The sequence below is a fragment of the Macaca thibetana genome, chromosome 4, assembly GCF_024542745.1.
Source record: "Macaca thibetana thibetana isolate TM-01 chromosome 4, ASM2454274v1, whole genome shotgun sequence".
Taxonomy (NCBI): Eukaryota; Metazoa; Chordata; class Mammalia; order Primates; family Cercopithecidae; genus Macaca; species Macaca thibetana.
Genome location: NC_065581.1, coordinates 68036859 through 68053935, shown reverse-complemented (window position 1 = coordinate 68053935; position 17077 = coordinate 68036859). Strand labels below are relative to the sequence as shown.

Below are 17077 nucleotides of genomic sequence, written 5' to 3'. Positions count from 1 at the left end.
ATCGAGCACGTAGTAGGCAATCACCACTGATTAAATGAATGAATCAATTTAGTGAATGAATGAACTCATGAGGCACTCTTCATCTGACTTTCCCTTCTAATTGATCAATCAGCACTCATTAATCTCACTGCCATTCTTACCTTGTATTTAGAAAAATTACTGTCCTGTTCTGAAATTATCAAATTATTGATACACTATCATTAACAATTGCTATGACAAAGTTTTCTCACTGCAAACTATCCAATGAACACTTGTTATTTACTAGCAGGTTATAGCTTTATGCTTGCTCTTACAAGTTTAATAATAGGTAATATATATTTTTTCACACAGTGTAGGTCTCAGCATCTGGGACCTACTAGACATAATTCAATCTAACCAAACACTCAATATGTACAACACTCCATGGCATGAGCCTTGTACATAAAAGATCAACATATAATTTCCCAGAAATCCCCCAAGCGATGTAAAAGTGTTTAAACTATGATCATACTAAAAAAAATCACAAGCATTGTATGACACTTTCTGAAAAACTGTCTGTAAGTTGTTTTTAAAAAGTTATCCATGTTAATTTGGGTTTTCTACAAATTAACAGAAGGCAAGATGGTAATGAGTTTGAAGGAGATTTATTGGAGGAGATATCTGTGAATTATGAAGGAGCGGAGTAGGTAGGATTTGACACCTGTGAAGGAGAGAGTAAAGGAAAGGAGTATGGGGTAGGGAGAATCTCAGACAGTAGCATGTTTCTAAGAAAATTCTGGGCAATCTAATGGGAAGTCTTTGAGCCAATGTTGCCCATCAGGGGACTGTGCCAGTGTTAATAGTCCTGCCATTCTCACTCATTGACTGGGAACAGCAAGGAATACAGTGGTAGATACCATGGGGCAGCAGCTAGGGTTCTCAATCAACTCTGCTTCTCACAGGAGATCTGGGTGATGCATTTCCATGACCACCACATCATCTTTTGTAGGTACCAAATTGATAGTCTTCAAGTTTTTTCATGAATGTTTGATAGACATACAGACCACAAGCGTTTTCAAGGCGCCAAATTTTACCTATATATTTGATAACTGTAATGAAACATGTTACTATTAACAGAGGTTAAGAATTATCTTAATATAACACTTTGGTTGTTATATATTTTAGATTAGCTTTTGAAGTATATGAGTTGTCTTTTTTCTATTGCACATCATGATAGTGTAGAACACAAGCAAAACTATACAATGAAAATTTAACATACTATTTTTCTTTTTTTCTTTGAGATGGAGCCCTCTCTGTCGCCCAGGCTGAAGTGCAGTGGCATGATCTCAGCTCACTGCAACCTCCACCTCCCGGGTTCAAGCGATTCTCCTGCCTCAGCCTCCCAAGTACCTGGGATTACAGGCGTGCACTACCACACCCAGCTAATTGTCTCGAACTCCTGACCTCAGGTGATCCACCTGCCTCAGCCTCCCAAAGTGTTGGATTACAGGCATGAGACAACGCATCTGGCCTAACATACTATTTTTCGAATGTTAATTTAGTAAAAACCTTTACTGACTTGGGCAGTTGGAGGTTGACTAAATTATAGAATATTTCTAAGGAAATGTAGTTATTACTTTGCAGCATACATAGTAATTGCAACTAGAAGAATGAATGTTGACTGAGAAAGAAAACTGATATAAAGACCAAATGACTAGTCCTAATTATACACTAGTTAATTTGTTTCTGGGATAATAATTTTTATTCTCTTAAATGAGTCTCTGTACAATCTTCTCAAGTAATATTGCACTTGTAATTCATATCACACAGTTATCAGCCTACTGGATTCTGTCTTCTATAGGTTTTGCAAAACCTTTCTTCCTAATTCAAGTGTGGCCTGGGAGCTGAAGGCCCAACCTCTAAGAGTGAGTGAGGCCAGATGACATGCAGCAAAGGATACCTTAGGGGAGCCCAACAATTTCCGTCCTTCCATTATTCCAGATCTGTACACTGGTTTCCTGACTCAGTTATCAAAAGGCCACCGGGTAGGAGGTTTTGAGTCATCAAAACTGACTGAGCTAGTCCATTTATCCCGTTTTTCTCATATTTACCCTCTATATACCTACTGTCTTAGTCCATTTTCTGTTGCTTATAAAAGAATAGCTGAAACTGGATAATTTATTAAAAAATGATATATATATATATATATATTTTTTTTTTTTCCTGAGATGGAGTTTCACTCTTATTGCCCAGGCTGGAGTGCAATGGTGTGATCTCGGCTCACTGCAACCTCTGCCTCCCAGGTTCAAGCGATTCTCCTGACTCAGCCTCCCAAGTAGCTGGGATTACAGATGTGCACCACCACACCTGGCTAATTTTGTATTTTTTATAGAGATGGGGTTTCACCATGTTGTTCAGGCTGGTCTTGAACTTCTGGCCTCAGGTGATACACCTGTCTTGGCCTTCCAAAGTGCTGGGATTACGGGTGTGAGCCACCACACCCGGCTGAAAAATGATATTTATTTCTTATGGTTCTGCAGGCTGGGAAGTCCAAGTTCACGGTGACATGTGGGCCAAGTTCATGGGGTCTTGCTGGTGGAGACTAGACTCTCTATAGAGTCCTAAGGCATCACAGGGTATGATATGGTGAGGTGGCCAAATGTGCTAGCTCAGGTCTTTCTCCTCTCAGAAAGCCACTAATGCCTCACCCTTATAACTTCATTACATCCTAATTACCTACCAGAGGTCCTACCTGTCAAATAGCACAGTTGGATTTCCCATCTCATTAATACTGTTACAATGAAGATTAAGTTTAACATGAATTTTGGAGGAGACAAACATTCAAACCATAGCATTCTGGCACTGGCACTAGCCTTCCAAAACTAATGTCTTTATCACATACAAATACATTTATTCTATCTTTATAGCCCCAAGGTCTTATTCCAGCAACAACTCAAAAGTGCAAAGTCTTATCTGTGATCCTGTGAAAACAATTTATCTGCTTCCAAGATACAACGGTAGGACAGGCATAGGATATACATTTTCATTCCAAAAGGGAAAAATAGGAAAGAAAAATGGAGTAATAGGCCCCTAACAAGTCAGAAACCCAGCAGGGCAGACATTAAATCTTGAAGCTCAGCTGGGTGCAGCAGCTCAGCCCTGTAATCCCAGCACTTTGGGAGGCTGAGGCGGGAGGATCCCTTGAGGTCAGGAGTTCAAGACCAGCCTGGCCAACATGGTGAAACCCTGTCTCTACTAAAAATACAAAAAAATTAGCCAGGCATGGTAGCAGGTGCCTGTAATTCCAGTTACTCAGGAGGCTGAGGCAGGAGAATCTCTTGAACCCAGGAGGCAGAGGTTGCAGTGAGCCGAGATCATGCCATTGCCAGCCAGGGTGACAGAATGAAGAATGAGACTCCATCACAAAAAAACAAAACAAAACAATCAAACAAACAAAAAAAACACACTTGAAGCTGGAGAATAATCTCTTTTGACTCCATGCTGGCATCCTGTGAACACTGAGGTAGGGAGTGGGTCTCCAAAACACTGGGCAATCTCATGCCTATGGCTTTGCTTGTTGTAGTCCATGTGGCTACTCTCACAGGTCGGAGTCAGGTGCCTGCAGCTTTTCCAGGCTGGTGTTGCATACTGGTAGCTCTACAGTTCTGGGGTCTCAGGGTGGTCCTGCCCCTGTGGCTCCAGAGTGCACTGCCCTGGTGGGAACTTCCTGTAGCAGCTCTGGTCCCACGTTTCCACTCAGCATTGCGCTAGTAGAGGGGTTCTCTGCAGTGGCTCTGCGGTTGCAGTAAGTCTCTGCATGGGCCCACAGGCTGTCTGATACGTCCTTTGAAATCTAGGTGGAAGCTGCTATGCCTCACAGCTCTTGCTGTGTGCCTGCAGAATGAGCACCATGTGGAGGTCACCAAGGCTTACCGCTTGTGCCCTCTGGAGTGGGGGCATGAGCAGCATCTGAGACCACTTGTGTCACTGGATAGTGCTACAAAGATTTACAACTTGGACCTTTTGGAGTGGCAGGTCGAGCCACACTGGGGGCCACTTGAGCTAGAGCTGCCTGAGCAGCCAGAATGCCAGGAGTAGAGGCCCAAGGCAGCCCAGGGCAGCAAGTCCTTAGAGAGTGCCCTGGGCCTATCCCTTTCAACCATTCTGCCATTTTAGGCCTCTGGGCTTGTGATGGGAGGGGCAGATTCAAAGATTTGTGAAATGCCTTTGGGATCTTTCTCCCATTGTTCCGATGAATAATCTCTGGCTCATTTCTAGCCATATTAATCTCTTCAGCAAACAGTGGCTTGGTCGCACCCTTCGTTTCCTCTGCTGAAAATGCTCTTTCATTCTCTATCACATGTCTAGGCTTAGAGTTTCCCAAATCTTTCTGCTTTGCTTCCCTTTTGATTACAATTTCTGTCTTTAAGTCACTTATTCCTTCTTGCAGTTTAATGTAAGTGGTTAAAAGTAGCCATGCAATAGCCTGAATGCTTTGCTGCTTAGATATTTCTTTCGTCAAATATTCTAATTCATCATTCTTAAGTTCAGCATTCCCTGGAATTGGTAGCTGGGAGTAGGGTGTTGCTATAAAACACCCAGCCTTAGGCATGGACACAATCCAGCCAAATTCTTTGCCACTTTCTAAGAAAGGCTTTTACTCCAGTTTCCAACACCTTGATCTTCAGTTCCATCTGAAATCTCATCAGAATGGCCTTTACTGTCCATATTTCTATCAACGTTCTGGTCATGACCACTTAAGTAATCTCTAGGAAGTTCCAAACTTTCCCTAGTCTTCTTGTCTTCTAATCCCTAATGAGAATCTAGGTTTTTTCTACTCTGCTCCTCCAAACTTCCAATCTTTGCCCATTATCCAGTTCCCATGCAGCTTCCACATTTTCAGGTAACTTTATACCAACACCTCACTCCCAGTGCCAGTTTTCTTGGCCCATTTTCTGTTGCTATAACTAAATACCTGATACTGGATAATTATGAAACAAAAGAAGCTTATTTCTTATGGTTTTGGAGGCTAGAAAGTCCATGGACAAGGGGCACATCTGGCCAGGGCCTTGAAGCTGGTGAAAGCTCTGCAGAGTCCTGGGGCAGCGCAGGGCATCACATGGCAAGTTGGCTGAGTGTGCTCAGATGCTAACATGCTAGCTTACGTCTCTCTTCCTCTTCTCATAAAGCACCAGCTCCACTTCCATGATAACCCATTTGCCCATTAACCCATAAATGAATTAATCTTTGTGAGGACTCTGCACTCTTAAAGGCCAAACACCTCTTAAAGGTCCCACCTCTCAATACTGCCACATTGGGGGTTAAGTTTCAACAGAAGTTTTGGAGGGGACAAATTTTCAAACCATAGCACCTATGTGAATTTTATGTTCCACAAACTAATGTATATATTTCAGTTCACTCATGTAATCACTATTTTCAACTAACGACATTTTAAATGTTGTACTCGTATAAAACAATTTCAAGTATTTCAAATTTCATTTTTAAAAATCTTTCCTCCCACTGGCCAGGTGCGATGGCTTATGCCTGTAATCCCAGCACTTTGGGAGGCCGAGGCAGGCGGATCACGAGGTCAGGAGATCGAGACCATCCTAGCTAACACGGTGAAACCCTGTCTCTACTAAAAATAGAAAAATTAGCCAGGTGTGATGGCGAGTGCCTGTAGTCTCAGCTACTCGGGAGGCTGAGGCAGGAGAATCACTTGAACCAGGGAGTCAGAGGTTGCAGTGACTGGAGATTGTGCCACTGTAGCCCACCCTGGGGACAGAGCAAGACTCCGTCCCCGCCCTCAAAAAATAAAAAAAATCTTTCCTCTTACAATGCCTAGAGACTTGGAAAAATACATTCATAATTTAAAGAGAGTTAACACTTACTGAGATGTATGCACTATATTACACACTACTCTAAGTGGCTAACATGTTGTGTTGGCTAATTTTATGTGTCAACTTGAGTAGGCCACGGGGTACCAGTTTAAACATTGTTTCTGGCTGTGTCTGTAAGGGTGTTTCTGAATGTGGTTAGCATTGGAACTGGTGAACTCAGTAGACTGTCCTTCCCAATGTAGTTGGGCATTATCTAATACATTGAAGGCCTGAATAGGACAAAAGGTAGAGGGAGGAATTCACTCCTTTTTTCTTGCCTCACTGCTTGAGCTAGGGTATCTCATCTCATCTTCTTTGCCCTCCGACTGGATTTACATCATAACTCCCCTGGTTCTCAGGCCTTTGGACTCAGACTGATTCACACCACTGGCTTTTTTGGGTCTTCAGGTGTTCAGTTTGCAGATGGCATTATCATGGGACTTCTCAGCCTCCAGAACTGCATGAGCCAATTCCAGATAATCTCTCTCTCTCCTATTGAAGAACCCTGACTAATACATGTTATTTATTCATTTAATCTTCTCAACCTCCCTGTGAAGTGAAAGTGAGACAGCAATAATATAGGGTGGTCACAGAAGAGCAGAAAATTCCAGGCAGCAGTTTTACATGATTAGCAAAAAGGAAACTTGAAATGGCGGCATAAACTAGGGGCTGATAAGATCCTGAAAAACCAGGGTGTGAGCCAAGTTGGCTAAGACTGGCTGGTCCCAGCATGGCACTGGATATGACCTAGATTTCACCTAGGACCTCATTAACATACTAAAGCACACATAGACCAGTGCCGCGACTGTTCTGTGAACACCTGTATTTGGTGTAAAAGTCGGTGGCACCACAATTCCAAGAAATCTTCACCTTTTTCCAGGAATCTTCCAGAATATTCCACCTCTTGGTTATAGAAACCCATAAAGGTAGAAGCCCTAAACTCCACTGAGTCACTCTCTCTTGAGTATGCCCACACTCCCCTTTCTTGAATGTGTACTTTTCTCTTTTTTTTTGAGACAGGGTCTCGCTCTGTCACCCAGGCTGGAGTGCAGTGGCACAATCTTGGCTCACTACAACCTCTGCCTCCCGGTTCAAGTGATTCTCCTGCCTCAGCCTCCCAAGTAGCTGGGATTACACGCTTAACGTCACCACGCCCAGCTAATTTTTGTAATTTTAGTAGAGATGGGGTTTCGCCATGGTGGCCAGCTGGTCTCAAACTCCTGACCTCAGGTGATCGACCCTCCTCGGTCTCTCAAAGTGCTGGGATTACAGGCATCGAATGTGTACTTTTCACTTTGCAATAAATCTCGGTACTTTCACTAGTTTCTGACTTGTCCTCGAATTCCTTCTCAGAATGGTATCAAGAGCCTGGACATCAGCTGGAGTTAAGGTCCCACCAGCGTTTGGGGACCTCCCGCAGCCCACCAGTATCAAAAGTATTATTATCTCCAACTTACACATAAAGATATTGAAGCACAGAGAAGTTAAATAAATTATCCAAGGTCACATAGGTAGTTAAGAAGTAGAGTCAGAATTTGAACCCAAATAATTGGGTAAGTAATTAAGTAACTGACTCCAAGTTAAAGATTTTCTGTTACTATTGTGGCCTTCTCAAACTATAATGCATTATTTAACTCGCATGTTAAAAACCACTAACCCCTAGCACACAGCAACACAATCATTTTTAAAAAATTATTTTATTTATGTGTACATTTTATAAGCAACTGATTAATTTAAACTGAAAAATGATGAAGGCCTACAGCTCTAAGAATCATTTCTAGGCTGGGCAAGGTGGCTCATGCCTGCAATCCCAGCACTTTGGGAGGCTGAGGCAGGTGGATCACCTGAGTTCAGGAGTTCAAGACCAGCCTGGTTAACATGATGAAACCTTGTCTCTGCTAAAAATACAAAAATTAGCCAGGTGTGATGGTGGGTGCCTGTAATCCCAGCTACTCAGGAGGCTGAGGCAAGAGAATTGCTTGAACCTGGGGGGCAGAGGTTGCAGTGAGCTGGGATAGTGCCACTCCACTCCAGCCTGTGTGACAGAGAAAGACTCTGTCTCAAAAAAAAAAAAAGTCAAGAATCATTTCTATATTCATTAAACTAACATATGTTAATGAAAGAATACTTTTCCTTTCCTAATTTTTTTTTTTTTTTTTGAGACGGAGTTTCACTCTTGTTGCTCAGACTGGAGTGCAATGGTGCGATCTCAGCTCACCGCAACCTCCACCTCCTGAGTTCAAGCCATTCTCCTGCCTCAGCCTCCAGAGTAGCTGGGATTACAGGTGCACGCCACCACATCTGGCTAATTTTGTATTTTTAGTAGAGGCAAGATTTCTCCATATTGGTCAAGCTGGTCTCCCTTTCCTAATTTATAGCAGCATATTTTCTTCCAAAGCCATCATATATATATTTAAACACATTATGGAAACTCACAACATAAAGGATATAAAGAAAGAAAATGATCAGAAATAAGTTAATTCAGATGTACATATTCAGAAAACAAAATTGAGGTTAAAGAAGATGCGACTTAAAAATCAATACAGCGTCCTTTTCGTTCCCAATCTCCATATCGGGTAGGTTCTGGGCCCCTGGGTCCACCTTTTTCTTTGGTCACTGGATTAACATCATCTGGAAATTCTAAGGAAAATGAGATGCAAATAAAGCAGTTAATGGAGGCAGGAAAGGCCTTATAGTCAATCTTTTTTTTTTTTTTTTTTTTTTTTTTTTGAGACGGAGTCTCGCTCTGTCGCCCAGGCTGGAGTGCAGTGGCCGGATCTCAGCTCACTGCAAGCTCCGCCTCCCGGGTTTACGCCATTCTCCTGCCTCAGCCTCCTGAGTAGCTGGGACTACAGGCGGCCGCCACCTCGCCTGGCTAAGTTTTTGTATTTTTTTTAGTAGAGACGGGGTTTCACCGTGTCAGCCAGGATGGTCTCGATCTCTTGACCTCGTGATCCGCCCGTCTCGGCCTCCCAAAGTGCTGGGATTACAGGCTTGAGCCACCGGCCCGGCCTGTCAATCTTATTTTATTTATTTATTTATTATTATTATTTTTTTTGAGACAGAGTCTCCCTCTGTCGCCCAGGCTGGATTGCAGTGGCATGATCTGGGCTCACTGCAACCTCTGCCTTCTGGGTTCAAGTGATTTTTCTGCCTTAGCTTCCTGAGTAGCTGGGATTACACACACATGCCACCATGCCCAGCTAATTTTTGTATTTTTAGTAGAGACGGGGTTTCACCATGTTGGCCAGGCTGGTCTCAAACTCCTGACCTCAAGTGTTCCGCCCGCCTGGGGCTCCCAAAGTGCTGGGATTACAGGCGTAAGCCACCAAGCCTGACTATGGTCAATTTTAAAGACAGGGTTGCATGATAGGCTAGATCTTAGTAACCTGGTTACCATGCAGTCTTTAAATGAACTGTAAATGTGATTCTTTTTCCTGAGTTTGAGAAGAGAATACAGAGTACAAATTCATAAGACTTGAAAGGTCTTGAAATAAGACTACTTTGAAGGAATCACTTTGACTTAATGCCACAGTTTTCTGACCAGTAAAATGGGGAGAACAATCATACTTCCCTCACTGTGTTGATAATTAAACAAGGTAATGCATGTAAAGGGTTTAGCGTGGTGCCAGGTACATAGGAATGTCAATTAATCTTAGCTAGAGAATTACTGTTCCTCATCATAGGGTTTTGGCTTCAGCAACTGGTTGGCTGGTACTGTAATTTATAATCAATAATAGTAATTATTATTCTTAATACTATGTGTTCATAGTAGGAATCCCTGTCACAAGCCAGGCTCAATTCTCAGCACTTTATGTATGCTAATCCATTTAATCTTCCTAACAATCCTATGGGACAAGAACAATTATTGTTCCAACTTTATAGACGAAGAAAATGAGCCACAAAGGGTTAAGAAAGTTGCTCCATATCACACAGCTTCTACGTGATAAAACTGAGTTTTAATTCAGACATCCTGGCTGCAGTCTTGCTCTCAGCCCATACACTGTACTGTTCTGTATATGGAAAAAACAGGAGAGGAACCAACTATTAGAGCCCTAATTCTTTGTTTTGTTTTGTTTTTTTGAGATGGAGTCTAGCTCTCTTGTCCAGCTGGAGTAGTGGAGTGGTGTGATCTCAGCTCACTGCAGTCTCTGCCTCCTGGGTTCAAGCAATTCTCCTTCCTCAGCCTCCTGAGTAGCTGGGACTATAGGTGCGCACCACTATGCCTGGCTAATAATTGTACTTTTAGTAGAGATGGCGGTTTACTATGTTGGCCAGGCTGGTCTCAAACTCCTGACCCCAAATGATCCACCCACCTCGGCCTCCCAAAGTGCTGGGATTACAGGTGTGAACCACCGCACCTAACCCCTAATTCTTTGTGTGTGTGTGTGTGTGTGTGTGTGTGTGTGTGTGTGTGATGGAGTTTCACTCTTATTGCCCAGGCTGGAGTGCAATGGCACAATCTCGGCTCACCGCAACCTCCGCCTCCAAAGTTCAAGTGATTCTCCTGCCTCAGCCTCTCGAGTAGGTGAGATTACAGGTGTGCACCACCATGACCAGCTAATTTTTTGTATTTTTAGTAGAGACGGGGGTTTTACTTTGTTGGCCAGGCTGGTTTTGAACTCCTGACCTCAGGTGAGCCACCCACCTCAGCCTCCCCAAGTGCTGGGGTTACAGGCGTGAGCCACTGCGCCCAGCCGCCTGGCCCCTAATTCTTAAACTGTATCTATTTATTTATTTATCGTGGCCACCCTCCCAACACATCCCATTCCTTCCCAGATTTACATTATCTTCAGCAATGATCACTAATTTCATATATTTTTAAAATGTACTTTGATTATTGTCTGTCTCTCCCACTAAAATGTTAAGCCTCATTACGGTATAATTTTTTTGTGTGTTTTATCCATTGCTGTTTCAGTGTTTGGCTCACAGAGGATACTTAACACGTATCATATGAATGAATGAAAAGATTTATTCTTATCCTCATGGCAACCCTGTGGGCAGACAGTTTCATTCATTTATTCCACTATTACTCTGCCAGGCCCTATGCTAGGTAAAGGCAGGGTGAGGATACAGTAGTGACCATGCAATAGAAGGCCCCTTCCCTCATAGGGCTCACAGAGTACTGAAGTAGGCAAAACAACAACAACAACAATAAAAGGCAAACACATACATACAAGAATAACAAACTGGCAAGGCTTGAAAGGAAAAGTGCAAAGTGCCTATCATCTCAGTTTCTTTTCATAACGGCATTCTAAGGCAGGTGTTAGGAGGAAACTGAAACCCAGAGAGTAGAAGCCTCTGAGAGCTCCAGTTCAAACCCAGATCTGCTTTATCCAAACCCCATGGTTACTTAGGTCTCGCTTATATTCAATCCCTAGAGAAGTCAGTTATACTCCTGAGACACAGACCAAAAGGCAACTAGACTTTTGGGGGCATAGGTGTCACATTCCCTCAAGGTGGGTATTCTCTGCTGAGGTTGTCACCGTAGCTACTTATAGATGTTTAAACCTGTTCCACTGAGGAAGCACATTGCTTGGCCTCTGGGAGAAGGTGTAGGGACCAAGGAAAAGCTTCCCCCGTGCCCTCTGAAGGTTTGCCAAAAATCAACTGACAAAAGACAGATTACTAGAAGAAAAGGTATACGGCTTTTATTTTATCCTGCACAGCACGGGGGAACTGCAGGAGAATGATCACCCAAACTGTGTCTCTTTAGAAAACTAAAGGAGCTTCACCAAAATCATAAAGCCCCTCTCTAGGCAAAAGAAAAAGGATACAGAATTTACCCTGAAGATTTTTCAAATATTCATTCTTTTATTCTTGTTATATTGTGAATAAACTGTCCCCTATACCCATCATCATTCTGTTTTCAAAAGAAGTCCATGCTTTACTGCAATGCAAGTTGGCTTTTTCCTACTCTATGAATTCCCCTGAAGGCCTCTCTAATGGAAGTTCTTCTTTCTCACATATCTCTGTGGCTCACTGGATGTCTTAGCTTGAGCTGCCATAACAAAATACCATAGACTAGGTGGAGTAAACAACAGAAACTTACTTTCTCACAGCTCTGGAGGCTGGTAGGCTGAAGTCAGGGTGCTAGCATGGTTGGTTCTCATGAGGGCTTTCTTCCTGGCTTACAGATGGTCACTTCTTGCTGTGTCCTCATGTGGCAGAGACAGACAGACAGCAAGCTCTCTGGTATCTCTTCTTATAAGGGCACTATTCCCACCATGAGGAGATTCCCACCAGCTTTATTAAAGTATTGTCTGCTTATAATAAAATTCACCCATTTTAAGTACACAGTTCAATGAGTTTTAACAAATGTTTACAGTCATGTAAATGGCACAAAGTATAAAACATTTCCATCCCTTAAAGAGTTACCCTACTCTCATGATCGAAACCTAATTATCTCCCAAAGGCCCTATCTCCAAATACCATCACCTGGGGGGTTAGAGCTCCAACAGATGAATTCAGGGGAACATAATTCAGTCCACAGCACTGGGGAAGAAAGAACAGGTCAAGATGTCCCTGCTCCTCACTGCTATTTCCAGCCTCTCATTCTAACGCTACACCTCTACAGCCTTTCCTTTTTGGAATTCTATACCATTTACTTGTCCAGTGCTTTTCTCCAGTCTTATAATAAACTCAAAGATTCTTCTGTCTTCTCGGATGGGATCAATATCTGGTTCATAGTTTCATTTCCCTCTCCCCATCATCCCTAATATCAACATCCACGTTAGTAAATCATCACACATCGAGGCCACAGAGGTCACCAATCTCTTTCCTGATGACTTTCACATCTACTTCTGCTGTCCACTGGACTTTTTTGAGTGTGTTCCTTTTCCAAATCCCACACTCTTTTGAGCACTCTTCTTTCTGACCACACCTTCGTATCTTTCCATGTCTCTTCTTCCTCACATTTGTTTAACCTAATTTTTGCCCTTATAATAGCCTACCGTTTTCTGAGACTTTTTGTTCTCACCATTACCACCCTGGTTCCTGCTCTCAGTGTCCCATTTTAGAACTAATGCAACAGAAACCTCTTCCACATTATACTAAGTGAAAGGAACCAGACACCAAAGACTGCATATTGTAGAGTTTCATTTATATGAAATCCTAGAAAAAGCAAAACTACAGTGATAGAGAACAGATCAATGGCTGCTGGGAGGAGGTGGGGAGAGGATGAACTGGCTTGTGCCTCTTTAGGGGATGGAACTATTTTACACTTTGTGTGGTTTCCATGGCTGTAAACATTTGTTAAAACTCACTAGCCGGGCGCAGTGGCTCACGCCTGTAATCCTAACACTTTGGGAAGCCGAGGCGGGCGGGTCACAAGGTCAGGAGTTTGAGACCAGCCTGGCTAACATGGTGAAACCCCATCTCTACTAAAAATACAAAAATTAACTGGGCGTGGTGGCAGGTGCCTGTAATCCTAGCTACTCAGGAGGCTGAGGCAGGAGACTCGCTTGAACCCGGGAGGCAGAGGTTGCAGTGAGCCGAGATCACACCACTGCACTCCAGCCTGGGCAACATAGCAAGACTCCCCCATCTCAAAAACAAAAACAAAAACAACAACAAAAAAAACCTCACTCAACTGTATATTTAACATGGGTGAATTTTATTATATGCAGACTATATTTAATAAAGCTAATTAAAACAACCTCTATCCAAATACATTTCCTCACTGCTCACTGCATAAAGCCCTTACACTGTAACCTGGGAGTTCAGGCCCTCCCAGATTTGAGCCGAACCTGCGTGTTTAGCTTTATATACAATTAATCCAAGCCTGTCCAACCCACGATCCATGGGTTGCATGTGGCCCAGGATGGCTTTGAATGTGGCCCAACACAAATTCGTAAACTTTCTTAAAATGTTGAGTTGTTTTGTGTGATTTTTAAAAATTTTATTATTTTTTATTTTTAATTTTTTTTGTTTAGCTCATCAGCTATTGTTAGTGCATTTTATGTGTGGCCTAAGACAATTCTTCTTCCAATGCGGCCCAAAGAAGCCAAAAGATTGGACACCCCTGTATTAATCGAATATACGTATAATTTATGTTGAAGCCAAAGAAGCCCATTAGCTGTGTCTTGTAAGTGTTAATGTTCTGCAGCCTCTTTCTCTTTGACCATAGCTTTCTCCAGTTATTTTGAAACGTCTCCTCACCACACCTTATCTACTTATAAAAATTTTACTTTTCCAGCTTGGCATGGTGGCTTACACCTGTAACCCCAGCACTTTGGGAGGCCAAGGCAGGTGGATCACCTGAGGTCAGGAGTTCAAGACCAGCCTGACCAACATGGTGAAACCCCTTCTCTACTAAAAATACACAAATTAGCCAGGCGTGGTGGCAGGAGCCTGTAGTCCCAGCTACTTAGGAGGCTGAGGCAGGAGAATCGCTTGAACCCGGGAGGCGGAGGTTGCAGTGAGCTGAGATCGTACCACTGTCCTCTAGCCTGGGTGACAGAGCGAGACTCCAACTCAAAAAGACAAAAAATTATTTTTCCTTAGACCCCAGCTCAAAAGTTATCTTTTTTGTCAACTTTTCTCTGATCTTTTTGTGTATTTCTCATGCTAGTTACCACATGATGTCCTGTTCATCGTTATTTACATTATCTCATCTTCCTTTCTTATTCATCTTTATATCAAGCAGGATGCCTAGCTACAAACATTTTCCTTTATGGTTTTAACAATGAAATCTACTCTTTTCAAAGAGACAACCTTCATAGTTTTCTTAGAATAAAGTACGTACTAGAGGCAGGGAGACAAGACTAGAAGGAAGGAAAGAAGGAAGCAGAGAGGCTTGTTAGGAGACCAGCGGAGCTAGAGACAGCTTGAATTTGGGCCTTACTGGTAGGAAGAGTAAGAGGGAATAAATTTGAGAGATGTTAAAAGGGTAGAAGCAACAGGTCTTTGTTAGTGATCAGTCACAGGAGACAGGAAGAGGCAGGAGTGAAAGATTATCCCCAGATTTCGGGCTTGGGTGACTTGGTAGATGGGGTGGACTAGAATCCAGAAGGAAGAGGAGGATATGAGGCCCGGTGTGTGGGAGGGCTGAAGGTGAGTTGGAACAATGGGTACAGGATGACTTTAGTTTTAGAAATACTAATTTTGAGACTTCTGGAATATCCAAAGAAAGATATTCAGGAGGCAAATGGAGACAGGAGAGTGATGCTCAGGAAAGAGGTGTGATTGGAGGTAAAAATGTATGAATCACCAACACACAGGTAATACTTAAAATCATTTTAAGCCGGGCGTGGTGGCTCATGCCTGTAATCTCAGCACTTTGGGAGGCTGAGGTGGGAAGATCGTTTGAGCCCCGGAGTTCAAGACCAGCCTGGGCAACGTAGTGAGACTGTCTCTTAAAAAAAAAAAAAAAATAGAAAAATTAGCCAGGTTCATGCCGGTAGCCCCAGTTACAGGAGAGGCTGAGTAGTGAAGCCCAGGAGGTTGAGGGTGCAGTGAGCTGTGACAGTGCCACTGCACTTCAGCCTGGGTGACAGAGTGAGACTCTGCCTCAATCACTCAAATCATTTTAGGGAAATATGAAATCTTCCTAGGAATGCTTAGGGGGCTAAGAACAGAGGCCTGGCAAATACCCACATCTAGGTGTTGGGGAGAGGCAGAAGAGCTCAAAAAGGAGCCCAGGAAGAGATTAATGAAGAAATAGGGTGAGAAACTAAAGAAAGCATACCAGGAATGGTGGCTCACACTTGTAATCCCAGCACTTTGGGAGGCCGAGGCAGAAGGACTGCTTGAGCCCAGGAGTTGAGGCCAGCCTGGGTAACATGGCAAGACCTCATCTCTACAAAAAAAATTTTTTTTAATTAGGTGAGCATGGTGGTATGCGCCTGTGGTCTCAGTTACTCAGGAGACTGAGACAGGAGGATAGTTTGAACTAGGAAGGTTAAGGCTGCAGTGAGCCATGTATTCATGCCACTGCACTTTAGCCTGGGCAACAGAGCAAGACCCTGTCTCAACAAAACAAAACAAAACAAAACAAAACAACACACACACACATACAAACACAAAAAAATAAAACTAAGGAAAGCATAATGGAAATCAAGGCAGGAGATTTCCAGAAGCAATAGTTAACACTGTCAAAGGTTGTGGATTGTTCAAATAAAACAAGGATTGAAGAGCACCTGCTGTATTTGGTGATGTTTGTCAGAAGTTTCTAAGGGATGGTAGGTTCAACATGAACTTGAGTGATACAAGACTTAGTTGAATGCCTACCATTGTGTCAAATAGATGATTAGCTTTTGAAATGTGCTGGTTTTTGCTTTCTATTTTTTTATTGTGGTAAAATAAATATAACATAATATTTCTCATTTAACCATTTGTAAGTGTACAATTTGGTAGTATTAAATACATTCACTGCCAGGCGCAGTGGCTCATGCCTGTAATCCCAGCACTTTGGGAGGCTGAGATGGGTTGGTCACTTGAGGTCAGGAGTTCAAGACCAGCCTGGCCAACATGGTGAAATCCCATTTCTACTAAAAACACAACAATGAGCCACTGTAGTGGCGTGCCTGTAATCCCAGCTACTCGGGAGGCTGAGACAGGAGTATTACATGAACCTGGGAGGCGGAGGTTGCAGTGAGTCGAGATTGTGCCACTGCACTCCAGCCTAGGTGAAAGAGCAAGACTCTATCTCAAAAACAAAAACAACAACAAAAATACATTCACAGGGTTGTACAACCATCACCACTATCTATAACTAAAATGTTTTCATCATCCCCACAATGAACTCTGTACCCACTAAACAATGACTTCCCTCTTAGTCCCCGGAGTCCCTGATCACCTCTATTCTACTTTCCGGCTCTATGAATTTGCCTATTCTAGGTATCTTATATAAGTGGAATCATATATTTGCTCTTCTGGGTCCAGCTTATTTCACTAAACATAATTTTTTCAAGGTCCATCCATGTTGTAGCATATATTACAATGTAATTGCTTTTTATGACTGAGTTTTCCACCATATGTATATGCTACCTTTTGTTTAACCAGTCATTTGTTCATGAACACTGGGTTGTTTCCACCTTTTGGCTACTGTTAATAATACTATGAACAAAGTTACAGAGATATCTGTTCAAGTCCCTGCTTTCAATTGCTTTAGGTACACACCTAAGAGCGGAATTGCTGGGTCAAACGGTAGTTCTATGTTCGATTTTTTGAGGAATGGCCATACTGTTTTCCACAGCGGCTGCAACGTTTTACATTCCCACCAGAAATGCGTGAGGGTT

General features: G+C 42.8%; 2 protein-coding genes across 2 annotated transcripts in view; both read right to left on the bottom strand.

Moving 5' to 3' along the window:
* Positions 1–17077, bottom strand: part of SMAP1 (small ArfGAP 1) — a 428466-nt gene that overhangs the window by 259966 nt on the left and 151423 nt on the right. The gene's annotated exons all lie outside the window — the stretch shown is intronic.
* Positions 125–17077, bottom strand: part of SDHAF4 (succinate dehydrogenase complex assembly factor 4) — a 170897-nt gene continuing 153944 nt past the window's right edge. Inside the window, exon 4 of the mRNA XM_050789727.1 lies at positions 125–8477. Coding sequence (XP_050645684.1) covers positions 8368–8477 — 110 coding nt within the window. The 3' untranslated portion in view covers positions 125–8367. The remainder of the gene's footprint in view (positions 8478–17077) is intronic.